The following is a 15,722-nucleotide window of genomic DNA, read 5'->3' as shown; positions in this document are numbered from 1 at the left end:
ATCCATAGTCATTTTGCGAACCTACAGAAGTAAGTCAAAAACTTCTTCAAGCTTCACATCACAAGGATTTCCTCACTTCATTCAACTATCCATCCCATTCTACCCATTGTAAATATATTATTAACCTTCTAATGACTACTAGCACTAATTACTAACATACTAACACAAAATAGCCATTGACCTAAGCATAAAAGACAACTCACCTCAAGACATGTGCATAGTAACTCTCTCTCTCTCTCTCTCCTCTTCCTTAAAACTCTACTTTCACCTTGTCTACCATCAATAATGCTCTCTTTTGAGCCCACATCCATGACTCAAGAAGGTCCGCAATGTTTTGATATTCAGAAAAAATCATAATACTGATTTATTAGCTTGTAAATTATGATTTTTAATAATCTTAATGAGGGGTCTCCAACCTATAAATTGGCCCCTCTCCTTCTTGTAAAACAACCTCCAATATCTCACATAGCACCCCAACACTCTATGCGTGAGGAGAGACTTAGGCATAGCAACCACTTTGTGAGCTTCACTTTTGGTGTGAGAGAAGCTTTCAAGCTACACATTGCAAGTGAGAGAGTGTGAGTTTAAAATCTCAAAACCACTATTGTATATGTTCCTCCATCATCAATAATTGAGGTTTGGTGCATCAAAGGCGTGATTCAGAGTTTCTATCGTATTGTTCTTGTTTGAGAAAGTGTTTTAGTGTGTTTTCATTGCCAATTTTGTGTCCATTGTAAGAGGGTATTGTGGTGAGAGGTCTCCCACACCCAAAGAAAATGTGTGTGTGTTGGCAATGTTTAGCATTCACTAAGCATTGAGTTAATTTTGTACAAGCTCAACGATAGCATCATAACAGACCATCTCCATTTGCAAGTCACAAATAAGGTATTATGCAAGATCCCTTCCTCTTTCTCTTTCATTTTCTCTAGCTCTCCTTGGTCCATTTTTTGTGTCTTGTTGTGAGGTTGCTTGTGTGTGTTTTGTGGCGCATCTTCTTGGTTGTGACAAAATCTCTCTTGCGTCCTAGTTCGCATCCCATAACTAGGTGGTGCCCCTATCTTGTTTGGGTTTGGATGTGGGTTTGTTGTTGTGTTGTGCTTGTGGTTGCCCCAGCCCCAATTAAGTAGCACGGGAGCCTTGAGGGGTGCTTAGAGGTCATCTCTCTTGTTTCCCGCCCCGGACCGCCTTAATTTTGGTGCCCCCACGGAGGAACTACTTTGTGTTTATTGTTGTTGTATTGCATGAAATGCTTGAATTTTAGCATAATCAAGTAGATTATATGAATCATGAAAACCTGTATGACCCAGTTTAATGTGTGTTTTTCACATAAGAATCGAGAATTCATGTTGAAAGGCCTTTCAAAACTTTGTGTATTTAGTTGATGTCATGAGAGAACTAATCTTTGTTTGGAACTAATCTTTGTGTGGTTCTAGCATTGAGAGACTATGACACGCTATACCTTTCAGGATATCCCAATCTTCTTCGAAAATCTAGAAGAAGATGTTGATGATTTTCTTGCTGATTTTAGAATGGTTTGCCATATCCTTGGTAAAAGGGATGACGTTGAAAAAGGGGATTTTCTATTGCTATGCCTTAGAGGCATTGTTGAGCAATGATTTTGGAGTATGTCTTCTCAGATTGAAGATGGATATACCAAAATTTCCAAAGCTTTGAAGACCAAATTCTCTAAAGTTCCAACAACGGAGAAAGCATGGGCTTCATTAGGGAGACTTCAACAACATGTTGAAGACTACTATGCTTATGAGGATATTTTTTCTCGTCAATGGGGAGGATGTGGATCTAGTTCTACATTCTGAGATTATGTAAAAATGGAGCAATTTATTTTGGGTTTGTCTCCTTTCCTAAAGACTAAGGTCACTTATAGTGGACCCTCTACCTTTGAAGAAGTGGTCACTATTGCCCGAAGGAAGTTTCACAAGTACTTCTACATCAAAATGGTTTCCATAATGAAAGTGTTTCTATCAAGGAGTCATCTCCTTTGCCATACTTGTCTCCTTCTACTCCGACAAATGTTGAAGAAGATATTTACATGCCAACCGATTATTCAAGTGCTAAAGTGTGCGGCCGAGATTCAAATGTGGCATCTCTTTCTTCTACCTTTATCGCAAACATGCAAAAATTGACACAAGATATCTCAAATGGAAATGATGATTCAATAGTGGATACATCCAACCTTTTGGAGGACCAAATTCTAGTCAAAGCAGAAGAAGCTTTTGTGCAACATGACTCTATGGAGAATGAAGACATTGAAGGTAACCTTGATCTTATGGAATGTTCTGAGAGTGTGTCTTGTCTAAAAGAAGAGAGTGAAGAAGAAGATGAAATCATAGTTGGGGAGATCATAGACCACATTGATCATAAAGAGATGATTGTGTACATGGAATGCCAACTCCGAAACAAAGTAGAAGAGTGAGAGTTGAATCCATGCGAGGATAATCTTCAAGAAGTGTTTAAGGATGTTGAAAAGCATTGGTATGGCCCATGTATGTTAAGCATGGAGGAACCTATCATGCAAGAAGCCAAAGTTTTCACAAAATCAAAAAGTAATCCATCAACCTTTGAGGTGGTACAATGTGAGGAGTTACAAAGGGGGGGCTTAGAAGGGGATGAAGAACATGGGAGAGTACTAAAAAATAAAATCATAAAAGAAAACTGTCAGAAAAGTATCATTCTCTCCAATGGTGTTTTAGTGCATGGCTTTTCATTCATGGGACAATCTCTTAGCAAGAAAATCCAAGCTTTTGAAGCCCCAATCAGCTTCACATTGGGTTTCACCTCTTCAAACTCAACTTCTCCTCTCTTCACATATACCTTTTATCGAGGGCACCATACCTTCTTAAGTGGAAGAGGACATGAATACTTGGTGATGAACGGATGTTTCCAAATCTTCTTCATTTGGTTCTTTGGTGTATGGAGGTTGCACATTATGATGCTTCTGGTCTTCATCATAGATAAAAAACTTGTTGATTGCTACATGTGGATATTTCATCAATCCGTACCAAAATCTATTCTCTTCTTCCAATGTGTTGGAAGCAATAGAAACCTTCCTCTATTATCTACTTATGTGGTATACTATTTGCAATATCTTCCAATAGCAGCTGGAAGCATGGATCAAGCTTTCCTAAATCGTGAAGGTCATAGAAATTTTGACTTGATGAGCCTACCCAGGTTGAATGAACTTTATGAGCTACAGTTCAGAGATTTGCTCATACAAGCTCTTGAAGATCATAGTAGATACATCAACTTTACACAGAAGGAAGAGCAACCAATCTTTTATATCACATTCATAGTGGTGGATGCAATGATGGACATCAATAAGATCTACAAGTTTCTTCAACCGAATTTAGTAAGTGATTCCACACCATACATCTCTCTTTGGGAAAGAAATTTCAAGATCTTTGATCCTGGGGGGTGCTTATGGAAACTTTCTTAATGGAGGAGGTTTACTCAATCATTCATTACATCCTGCTATTGGCTCTGAGAACCTTTCACATCACACAAGGTTTTTTAATCATAGAACAAAGGTTCTTCAAAGATGAAAGCAAACAAAGACACACGTTACATGATCTACCTGTTGTGTGATCGGATAAATGGTACATGAATGTACCATTATCTAGGGGGAAGCTAATGATAGCCGTCTTTTGGCTCTCCATAATTGCCATAGTGAGCTACCTCACCCTATCAAATCACTCAGACATTATGGTTATCCTCACCCTTTCACTGTACATAGGCGTGTGTGAGTTAGGAAATTTTTTCCATATCTCCTTAAAACCCTCATTTAGCTAGTCACTGGGCTAGTTGAGCCAAATAAAAATAAAAATAATAAAAAAGATATATATTATGACCCATTTGTATGTAAATATTTCATTGTATATAGGGCATAAATACAAGTAATTTTTCATAATTATTTTGATATTTATTTAAATATTTCTACCTAAGTGTGCGTATTTGCCTATGTATGCTATGTACATTGACTCACCATTACCACAATTTTTTACCATTTTACATACTCTTTATTCCATATAAAAATATCTTCACACAAGCTTCTCGTATTTTTGGTGCAAATCCACTCCTAAGAAAAAACCTCAAAAATACTTTCTACCATCAGTCATTGCATTTCACTAGATTCATATTTCCTACAGGAACTCTTTCTTACCTCCTGTGAATAATTATACATCAATAAAACAAATGAGAGTCCTCCTCATTTGATTCCCTATATTTTCATATTTTCGTTTTTTTATATTTATAGCCCACACTATTTTAGATTCCATAAATTGTTTTTATATTCTAGTCTGTCTTTTTTCATCATATCCATATATTATATTTATGCATAATCCACAGCCATGCATATTTTCAAACCTCTAAAAATCAATTAGGTCATGCTCTCATGCAAGGAGGGGCTCACCTTTGGAGCCATATGCGAATTCAACAAAAGGGGGGCCACTGAAGACTTTTTTCCTGAAGAAAAGTAGGCGTAGCAACCACTTTGTGAGCTTCACTTTTGGTGTGAGAGAAGCTTTCAAGATACACATTGCAAGTGAGAGATCGTGAGTTTAAAATATCAAAACCACTATTGTATATGTTCCTCCATCATCAGTAAATTAAGGTTTGGTGCATCAAAGGCGTGATTCGACGTTCAAATCTTCGTCCTTCCACTTGTGCAATACGGTTTGGTGAATTCAAGATGACTTGTGTATTTTGAGTTTCTATCGTTTTGATCTTGTTTGAGAAAGTGTTTTAGTGTGTTTTCATTTCCAATTTTGTGTCCATTGTAAGAGGGTATTGTGGTGAGAGGTCTCCCACACCCTAAGACAATATGTGTGTTGGCAATGTTTAGCATTCACTAAGCATTGAGTTAATTTCGTACAAGCTCAACAATAGCATCATAACAGACCATCTCCATTTGCAAGTCACAAATAAGGTATTATGCAAGATCCCTTCCTCTTTCTCTTCCATTTTCTCTAGCTCTCCTTGTACAAGCTCAACGATAGCATCATAACATACCATCTCCATTTGCAAGTCACAAATAAGGTATTACGCAAGACCCCTTCCTCTTTCTCTTCCATTTTCTCTAGCTCTCCTTGGTCCATTTTGTGTGTCTTGTTGTGAGGTTGCTTTTGTGTGTTTTGTGGCGCATCTTCTTGGTTGTGACAAAATCTCTCTTGCGTCCTAGTTCGCATACCATAAGTAGGTGGTGCCCCTATCTTGTTTGGGTTTGGCTGTGGGTTTGTTGTTGTGTTGTGCTTGTGGTTGCCCCTGCCCCAATTGAGCAGCATGGGAGCCTTGAGGGGTGCTTATAGGTCGCCGCCTCTCTTGTTGCCCGCCCCGGACCACCTCAATAGCTAGCTCAATAGAAATGAAGTTGTGGGTAGAGCCATGATCAAGCAGTATGAAAGCATAATACTCTCTTACTTTTCCCCAAGCATAAGAGAGTGGTGCTTCTTTGCAATGGCCTTCCTCTTTTAGAGCTTCTACCATGGTGTCTCTAGGAGGTTCATTAGGTTCACTTCTCTTGGGATATACTCAAGAAACTTGCTCCCCACACTTGAAACACTTGTTTATCTTTATGATAAAACTCACCCTCTTTAAGTGAAAGTTTACTTTTATCTTTGTAGCCTTTTTTCTTCACCTTTCCTTTGTTGCTTTTGTTGTTGTTATTAGCCTTGGGAGAATTTTGCATGGCATTATTCTTCCTCAACTAGTTCCTTACTGTCTATTGGATTTGAGCCCTTCTTACTCCCTTGTTGAAAATGAATCCTTGAGGCGACCATAGTGTGATGTATGATCTTCGAGATAGTTTTACGTCTTTGCGAATTAGACATATCTCACTCATCTCCTCAGTTAGGCTAACACAAAATTGTTTCTTTTGTTTTGTAAATTCTACCTTCTTGTAGAGAATGGCTTTGAGATGTAACTCCCAAAACTTATACATATACTTTTGAATAGACTCGTATGGGGACATCTTCAAGCTTCGCCATTTTGTGAATTTTGCTTTGTCACACTTGCAAGGAATTGCTTCATAATAGCAATCCTGAGAGCTTTCCATGTTTTTGGAGCTTCACCTTGAGCATGTAGGCTTTCCCACCATTGACAGGCCGACTTTTGGAAATGCATGGAAACATTTTGGAGATTTAGAGAAATCTTCATCTCCAAAAGCCACGTCAGATTGTTGATTAAAAGACAACAATTTATCAGAAGCTCCAAAGGGTTGCACCATCTGTAAGGAAAGTTATGTTCTTTCCTCCATCATAAACTTTTTGAGCTTTTGTGACCTCTTTCATGCTGCATAACTCCTCCGTTTACCCCTTCTCTTCTCTCTCTTGGGTGGAAATTTGTTGTCCTCCATGTCAGAAGATGGTGATGACGAGGAGGAAGAAGGCAAAGATGGTGACCGATTTCTTTGCTTACTCTTGATTGGATTTCTTTCTCCCTTCTTTGGATTGGCATATGAGGGAGTGCTTGATGACTTCCTCTTCTTTTCGGGAGGACTAGGTGACCGCCACATGCCTGCCATTTTCTTGTGGAAATGGCAACATCACTTTCAAAGTTAGGAGGGGTGTTGCTTTCATAACTCTCCCTTGAAAATTTAGGACGTGCTTCTTCTTCTTGAATAAATTGCCTTAGAGGTCCTTTTGGTATCTCCTCTTCATTACCCAAAGAGGTTCCTCTTTTGGGGGCCACACTAGGAGGCCTCTCAGGAACTCTATCTTCTTGTGAACTTGCGGGAACTTGAAGGGCTTGAATTTGGCTTTGAACCTCTACTTGAAAAATAGGGTTCCCATTTCTTCTTGTAGCTTGTCAACAAGATAATAGTGACTACTCTACAACCATGATCAAATGCTATAACATGAGCAAGATCTAAGTTGTCAATATTAATGACATTCTCTTGATTATGTTGTGCCATGATTAAGTTTCCTTGTATATGTATGCTCACTCTTTCCCTGGCACTTCCAAGAATTTGGCTACTACTCTAAAAAATAAGCACTCGAGTAACCACGAGTCACTCAGGTAACTACATTCGTGGTTTAGAATATTGTTAATTGCAAAGAGTAGTGGAGTGGGTTTAACAGTGCTAAGCTGACATCGGTTCTTATTGGGTAGCTAATCGCTCAATAATGGTTAAGTTGTAGACAAGTCCCAAAAGACTCCATTATTAAGTCCATAATTCTTGATGGTATCCTCCGTACCTTGTAAACATGCATGCCAACTAAAATAATAAATCTAGTCCCACTTATCCTATTGCAATGAACAACTCCAACCTTTCAGACATTACTTAATGACCTCTCTTCTTAGGCAAGAAAGAGAAACCTCGGCTCTGATGCCAATGTCAGAGAATCTAATAAATACTTTAGATTCAAGGGAATTCTAACATATGAAAAGAGAGAATTTTCTTTAAGAGAGAGATTAAAGAGGAAACTATAAGTTGTAGCGGGCTGATTTCTTTACACAAATACACATTAAACACTAAAATCATGCACATAATTCAAAGAGAATACCACGATTAGAATTGAAAAAATTCATGAGGACCGGATTTGCTTGGAGCCATTCCCTCTCCAAAAAGGTCTTTGTATTATATTTCTCTCTTGAAGAGAGCTTTGATTACACACAACTTGTGCTCTTGCGATGTTTTCCTTGAACCAAGAAGATGGCGGTATTCTCTCATCCAATCCATGAAGATCCACCTGCACTTGTAGATCAAGAAGAGCAACTCATTCCTATACAAATTGTTGACCGTGAGACTACCACTACACACACATACATTTTTTATAGTAGATATCTTTTAATTGTTAAGGGTAACCATAGAGAATATCCCTATTAAATGCGTGATAAGTGTTTTTTGCAATTTTTTGGATTTTTTCTTTGCCTTTCATCACTCACAGACCAATTGATCTTTGTACTGAGCAAGTGAGGGAAATTGCTATCCCTGGCGGGAGGGATGTTAGGACATTGTCCACCCACTGGATTTTCATGTTGTATGTAGGTAGCATCCACATGCATGTGGGAGCCGACTTGTAATGGTTAGTTATGTTGTTGCTATCTTATTTTATTAGTGTTAACACAAGATGATAGGGAGAGGCAGAGGGAGAGGGTGGAGGCAAGTGGAGATCCATTCTTTATAGTCTCTGTAATCCCACTTAATGGGTTTCAAACATTGGATATAGGATGATAGAAGGGCTATAACAAGTCATTATACACTTTTGATCTTTTTTAGCCCACCTCAAGGGTGATCTTTTAATGTGGAGGTTGGTTTAGACACCCTCTATCTAAAATGTAGCAGTCACCAACTATTTCTTTGGATAGGGTGCCACAAAAGTAAAGAAGCTTATGAAACACCCACATACATTCAAAAGGGCCCTCAAATACCAAGTTTTATGAAAATCTATGCAACAATATCCCTTATGAGGATGAAGACACCTAAGTTCTAACCCATACCCACTTCTCTCCAAGTAAGCCACTGAGTAAATTGTACTAGTCCTGCTCATAAAGGATCCGCGATTTTATGAAAATCTATGCAACAATATCCCTTATGAGTCTGATGCTGATGAGGATGAAGAAACCTAAGTTCTAACCCATACCCACTTCTCTCCAAGTAAGCCACTGAGTAAATTGTACTAGTCCTGCTCATAAAGGATCCGCGATTCTATCGACATTGCCAAGAATGTTAAGTTCAAAAAGTAGAGGGCCTAAAGGTAGGCAATTACTTACATCCTTTAGAGATTCCCAATGGTAAATGGGAGAATATCTCTATGGATCTTATTGTGGGTCTACCAGCCACCAAAAGGTAATGAATTGGCATGGGTGATTGTAGATAGGTTGTTTAAACTTTGTAAGCTTATTCCAACCAGGTTTACTATTAAAGCTTCAAAGTTAGCCAAGTTATTTATTGAGAATTTGTATTGATTATATTGATTGCCTAGCAATATTGTGAGTGATCGTGATCCCAAGTTTAACAGCTACTCCATAGAGCTGTCTTTAAACAGCTGGGAACACAACTCAATCTCAATAATGTAGATCATCTAGAGACGAATGGTCAAACTGAACGAGTTAACCAAGTGCTAGAAGATATGCTACGAGCATATGTTAGCAAATGCGAGAATATTATCTTCCTATTCTGGTTGAGCTTGGCAATGCTTTCATCTATATGTATGAAAAATGTGGAGCCCTCACAAAAGTACATAAGTACTTTTGTTTCTGGGTATTACCAATTGACAGGCTTGCACATGATGTGGAACTTCTTTGCACAGGGCATGAAAAGGGAGAGCATGATGGCATTGGTTTTGTCATCAAGAGAATGCTTACACATGAGAAGTTGAAACCAAATGTGGCACCAATGAAGCATGTGACTGATGTTGTTACTTTTCTAAAAGCAATATTTGAAGACAAAGTTCAGCCACAAAGGTTCAATACACAGAGATTTTTTTGGCTGGTTTCACAGGGTGACGTGCAACGGAATGTTCAATGGGAATGTTGATGGACACAAGGCTCTCGTGTAGTCCACTATGTTGATGGGTATTCACCCAAGGACCCATGCGCTCTCCGTCTTTGTACACCCTCGTGCTTTTGTGACCCATGTGTATGTGGGCAATGGGGAAGATGCAAGATCAGGCAACACATAAAAGAATGGAAATATATGTTCATTGTACTAGTGTAAGAGGTGGACATTGATGACAGTGAGGAAGAGAAAGGGGATATAGAGAATGATATCAATGTGAATGACATCAATGCGAATACTTTGGCAACGAGTGAGGGCATCAACCTGTCAATGTATGAGGGAAATTCATAGACATTAGTGAAATGTTGTCTATTGGGGATAACTTTACAGTGAACATAGAAGAAGAAGGTGAGGAAGTCTATCTTTTAAGATGCACAAAAGCCATTGTACCAAAACAGGCAGAGAAACCCCAAAGGAATAAGTGGTGCAACAAAATTGCTAGAGGTGGACTTGTGGTTGAAGGGGGGTTGAAGGGATATATTATGCCCAATAATGTCGTCTTTTAGAATGTGTTGATTGCGAGATATACCCAACATAGCTTTAGCAGGCTCTGTGCTATTTTCAAATGAATGCAAAGGGAAGGCCTTTCATCAAATGCAATCACCTATGCTTGCACCTTGAAGACCTATGTCCTTCTATAAGACCTTTGCATGGGTGAGAAATTCTCGATAACATTGCCGGTCAAGAGCTGTTGGAAAAACATGTTGTGCTTGGCAATGCTTTTTTCGATATGTATGTCAACTTTGGTGCCCTTACATAAGCACAAAAAGTTCTTAACAAGCTTTTTTAATCTAAAATGTGGTCTCTTAGAACATATTTCACAAAATCCTCTATGCTTATTTTGATTTATTTAATTTGTTTAGAAAAAAATTTATCAAGCAATTTACCCATTCAGTCCTATTTACGCAATAGCTAAATTGAGTACTATTTACCACATTAACTAATATGACAAGGTCAAATTTGAGGGGTATTTTGGGAATTTCTATAAACTGTAGGGGCATTTTGCTAATTTTCCCGGTAAATTATAAGCGTAGACGGCATGGTGTCCGCCAGGCTCATGGCAGAGAAGGGAGCAAGCAGGATGGCGTGGGGCAGGGGGAGCCAAGAAATTGTTTATGCTCAAGGTATGCAGAATGTATGCAGATCAGGTGGCACTGGCATTGCGTCTGCCACTGCTTTCCTCAACGTAAACCGACTAGCAATTCCATGGATTCTATATACCACGCAAGGGCTTGTGGAAATCCTAAATCAACAGGGTGACGCCCCGTAGTGTAATGCGGAGTCTGCCTGCTAAGAAGGCAAGAAATGTGAACGGATTTTTCAACCATGCACAAGCAGGAAATAACACACTCACTAGAAATGACAGCAATGGCATACATCATACTAGTTTCTTGCTCTCTCATGTTGCCTCTCTGAAGGCTTGCGCCAAGGCAAAGGATTTGCTTACAGGTATTAGAATACACGATGATATCGTGCAGAAAGGGCTGCTTGGAAAGTGTGCCTCAATTGGGAACACCCTAATCAGTATGTATGCAAAGTGTGGGGCACTTGATAAAGCCCAGGAAGTGTTTGATGGGCTTCCGGCTCGAAATGTGGTGTCCTGGAATGCACTCATCACAGGTTACATCCAATACAAGCCAGGTGTTGAAGTTTTCAATTTCTTCCGGCAAATGCAACTCGGGGGCTTCTCTCCTGATGAAGTTACCTTTGTTTGCATCTTGAAAGCTTGTGGCAGCATACAAGCATTAGAAAAAGGCCAAGAAATACATTCGCAAATTGTGAGAGAGAATTTTTTACAAAAAAGTGTTGTAGTTGCAAATGGGCTCATTGACATGTATGTGAAGTGTGGTTCACTGGAAAAGGCACAGGAAGTTTTCGATGAGCTTTTGGTTCGTGACACAGTCACGTGTAATACCTTGATTGCAGGATATGCTCACCGTGGGCATGGAAAGGAGGCATTGCATTACTTTCAATTGATGCTGCTTAGGGGCTTCACACCAAACGAAGTCACTTTCATTTGTGTCTTGAAGGCATGTGGCAATACTGGAGCCCTAGAGATAGGACAAGCAGTTCATGTTCAAGTTGTCAAGGAACGCTTGCTAGAGAAACATGTAATGATTGCCAATTCTCTCATAGATATGTATGGCAAGTGTGGTGAACTTGAAAAGGCACAAGCAGTGTTTGATGAGCTTCGGGTCCGGGACATAGTCTCCTGGAATGCTTTAATGGTAGGTTATTCTCAACATGGACGAGGTGAGAAAGCGGTCAACTGTTTTGAACAGATGCAACATGGGGGCCAACATCCCAATGGAATCACATTGGCTTGTATCTTGAAAGCTTGTGGCAGCATAGGTGCACTAGCCAAAGGTCAAGAATTGCATGCGCATGTTGTGAGAGAACGCTTGCTGGAGAACGATGTTGTGATAGGAAATGCGCTTGTGGATATGTATGCCAAATGTGGCAGTCTTGAAAAGGCACAGAGAGTATTTAATGAGCTTCCATTTCAGGACATAATATCATGGACTGCATTGATTTCAGGGTATGTGCAACATGATTATGAAGAAAAAGCATTCAGCTGCTATGTACGAATGCAGTTGGGAGGTGTTTCTCCAAATGCAGTAACCTTTTCATGCATACTGAAGGCCTGTGGCAGCATGGGAGTTCCAGACAAAGGCCAGGAAATCCATTCTCAGATTGTAAGAGAGCATGTGCTAGAGCGAGATATTATGGTTGGCACAGCTTTGGTTGATATGTATGGTACTTGTGGGATGCTTGCAGAAGCCCAAGAACTTTTTGACAAGTTGCCGGTTCAGGATGCAGTGTTGTGGGACGTGCTTATGACTGGATATGCCCAGCTGGGGAAAGATGAAGTTGTTCTCAGTTTGTTTGACAGAATGATTGGAAAAAGTATAGAGCCAAATTTGTTTACATTTACCACGGTTCTCAGTACTTGTTGTCGCAAAGGTCTAGTGGATAAGGCTCAGGAGTACTTTCAACTCATGAGCAAGAATTTTGGGATCATCCCAACATTAGAACATCACACATGTATGGTTGATCTGCTTGGCCAATCAGGCTACTTAGACAGGGCAGTGGGAGTGATCAAAGAGATGCCATATGCTGCAGATTTGAGGCTATGGCTTACCTTGTTGGTTGCTTGTCGAAAGTGGGGGGATTGTAAAGTTGGAGGATGGGCCTTTGAGCAGGCAGCATGCACGGATGAGAAGGATGCTGCTGCTTATATCTATATGAGCAATCTCTATAGAGAAGTTGGTAGGCCAGAGGATGCAAGCAAAGTCGAAGAAATGAGAACTAGTAAGCAAGCGTGGAAGTCCGGGCATTTTGTTTTGGGCATTAAAAACATATAACTGCAATCATAGTTACATGTGTTGACATTATGCTTGTGGCCTGGAAAATGAAGGTCATGCACAATGTTTGGCATGGCTTTGGATTTAAACTCAAATGGAACCTTAGTCTCAAAGATTGGCATGTGCTGGGGGCTAGTAATGTGAAGGTTTTGAGGTTTGAGCTGGATACAGGACAATTTTGTGTTTGATTAGGCTCAATTTTTATGAGCAGTTATTTTTTTGACAATTAGGGGGCACATCGCTGTATATATTGCATTTTTGTGAACATATGGGATACTGGTGAAGGCAGCACCGATGCTAAAAACAAATATATTGGTTGATGGGTAAGTATTTGACGGATCAGGCACCTGCTACTATATTTATTAACTTTAATTAGTATCTCACAAAGGAATCTGTACAAGCTCACAAACTCAGTACGCAAATCTTTGTATTGATGTATACTCGTGTGTGTGTGTGGTGTGTCTACACCGACTATTGGACACTAACTACTTAGTGGGGATGTCGTGGTATTCGGTCCATACTATGCATGATGGAGCTGATGGTTATATTGTCTTGTGAGTGACTACCATGAGGCTATACCTTCCAATTAAGGGTGAATCTGGGCTTGTCTTGGATTTATCTCAGTATATTTTTTACTCGTATAGTGAACACGTAGACTTCACATTGTGAAGTTTCGTCCAAGTTACAACTAATTTTTTCTATCTTTTGCGGTGTGTATGCCGTGCCATGTCAACTATGTCATTTTTGTGCTAATTTTTCCCATTATTACGCTTCTTTTAGTGCTAGGCTTCGTTAAGGCTAACTCTCCGTGTATCTCTAGAGTTATGATAGAAACTCAGTACATAGATATTTCTACTATTAAAGAGAGCACACTGTAGACAGGAAGTGGCAAAGTTCCGCTCGCAGAAGCATTGGTCCCAAATCTTGGCGTCCCTTTCTGTATTTCTTTTATATTGATATTGACAAAGAGTACAACTTTAGGGAGGAGCACTCCAATTTTGCAACAGCCTCCACTTTTCATCATTAAAAGCCAAATTGGCTTTTGGAAGGCTTTTAATATTTCAAAAGTCAACTGTTCACAAGAGTTTCCATGTCAGCACTTTTCGTAAAACACACGGTATTCTATGCCACAAATCATCGGGAGCTGCGACTAGATTTTGGTCCTTTTCTTAGGGATTCTCGTTGCCCTGGGGCTCCTTGGGATGTGCCATGTCATCAATTTGTGACATAGCTTCCCCTTCTTGTGTTGCACCCATCTAGTGCCAAGAGAAAGGAGAGGTGGGGTTGGGTGTAAGGTTTACATGGAAAGGTGAAATCGGTTGTAAGGTTTTCTGTTACTTTCACCTTTAGTGTTCTCCGAAAGGATTGGGAATAATTTTGAGCAGAGATGCTACAGAGCCTTTAGAGCAAGCTACACCTGTTAGAAAAATGTTCACATGACTATTTTGTTTATGTGTTTATGTAATTTTACTTATCTGTGCATTATAAAAGAGAAGGGCAAGGATTAAGGAGCAATTGGATAGTGAGCTCCACTTCCGCTATATCCAACAAATGGACACATGGAAAGTAAGCCACGGCACTGCAATGCATCTATATCTCTGAGAATGTCACAAGTCTGCATGAAATAAGGTAATGAATCATTCCTTGTGCTACATCTGGAAGGCTTTTATAGTTAAGGCTGGGTTCACATCAGGCGGCGGAAGCTCCCGCCTTCAACCCTCCAGCCAATCAATCCTTTGGAAGGGCAACATACTGTTCACACAAGGTGGTGGAAGAGAGGAGAAGTCCTGCCACGTCACGGAAGAATTCTCCTTTGTCTCTTCTCTTCCAAAGGCTCTTCCAAGCTGACATGAAAATCTCCAACCAATTGCACGTTTCCGCCCCACCCTCCATGCACTCCACTTCACTCATGTTCCTTCCGTCTGACATGAACAAAAATCTCGTGGAAGGAGTAGCTTACTTTGTCTTCCGCTTGGAAGCAACTCCAACTCAGCTTTCTTCCACTGGATTGTTGTAGAGGGATTTAATATTTATGTAATTATCACAAATTTTGTGTGATCACAAGGTCTTATTGACACATTTACATGATTACAAACAATCTGGTCAAGGGCAACTTGGAAACCCATTAAAATCCCGTCGAGCTTTAGAGTTTTTCCTGTTGGCCCGTCGGGATAACCCTAAAGCTCGACGGGCCCGCAGAATTATATATATAGGGCCCCGTTGGGCTTGCTGGGCGTTATTTTTTAAGCTATCTTCACACACACACACACACACACACACACACACACACACACACACACAGAGAGAGAGAGAGAGAGAGAGAGAGAGAGAGAGAGAGAGAGAGAGAGAGAGAGAGACGACCGTCTTTGTAGGTACGTCGAGAGGAGAGAGGAGACAGGGAGAGAGGGGGTCGTGTGGGAGCGTGCTCTGCATCGCAGAGGAGTGCACGACAGTAGCGGAGTATCTGACCACACGACTCGGGTTTAGTGTTGTGTGTGTGTCGAGAGGAGAGAGGAGACAGGGAGAGAGAGGGTCGTGTGGGAGCGTCTCTGCATCACAGAGGAGTGCACGACAATAGCGGAGTACCTGACCACACGACCCGGGTTTAATGTTGTGTGTGTGTATACGTTGTGTGGTAGCGCGCCTTTTGTCATATTGCATGGCAGTCATAAGGTAACTTATCACACAATGGGAATGTGTGCGTAAGCTATCCTACGAAACAGTACTTACCACGGGGACATCAACTCCGTGACGCGGGGAACATGGTGCCCTTGTGGTAAGTATTGGCTTCCTATTTGGGTGATACGTCAGTAACGCGACGAATCTATTATCCTTATGGTAAG

At 40.3% G+C, this 15,722-nt stretch overlaps 1 protein-coding gene across 1 annotated transcript; it reads left to right on the top strand.

The window, feature by feature from the left end:
• The first annotated feature begins 10,529 nt into the window (after positions 1 to 10,529).
• On the top strand, positions 10,530 to 13,432 carry LOC147438594 (pentatricopeptide repeat-containing protein At2g33680-like). The gene has a single exon (XM_086484654.1). It carries the CDS (start codon positions 10,789 to 10,791, stop codon positions 12,877 to 12,879), a length of 2,091 nt encoding a protein of 696 aa, XP_086340780.1. The 5' UTR covers positions 10,530 to 10,788; the 3' UTR covers positions 12,880 to 13,432.
• Positions 13,433 to 15,722: the final 2,290 nt, after the last annotated feature.

This window comes from Adiantum capillus-veneris, chromosome 16, assembly GCF_014529385.1.
Source record: "Adiantum capillus-veneris isolate H3 chromosome 16, ASM1452938v2, whole genome shotgun sequence".
In the NCBI taxonomy this organism is placed as follows: domain Eukaryota; kingdom Viridiplantae; phylum Streptophyta; class Polypodiopsida; order Polypodiales; family Pteridaceae; genus Adiantum; species Adiantum capillus-veneris.
The sequence above is the reverse complement of the archived record's forward strand: the minus strand, read 5'-3'. Positions and strand labels throughout refer to the sequence as shown.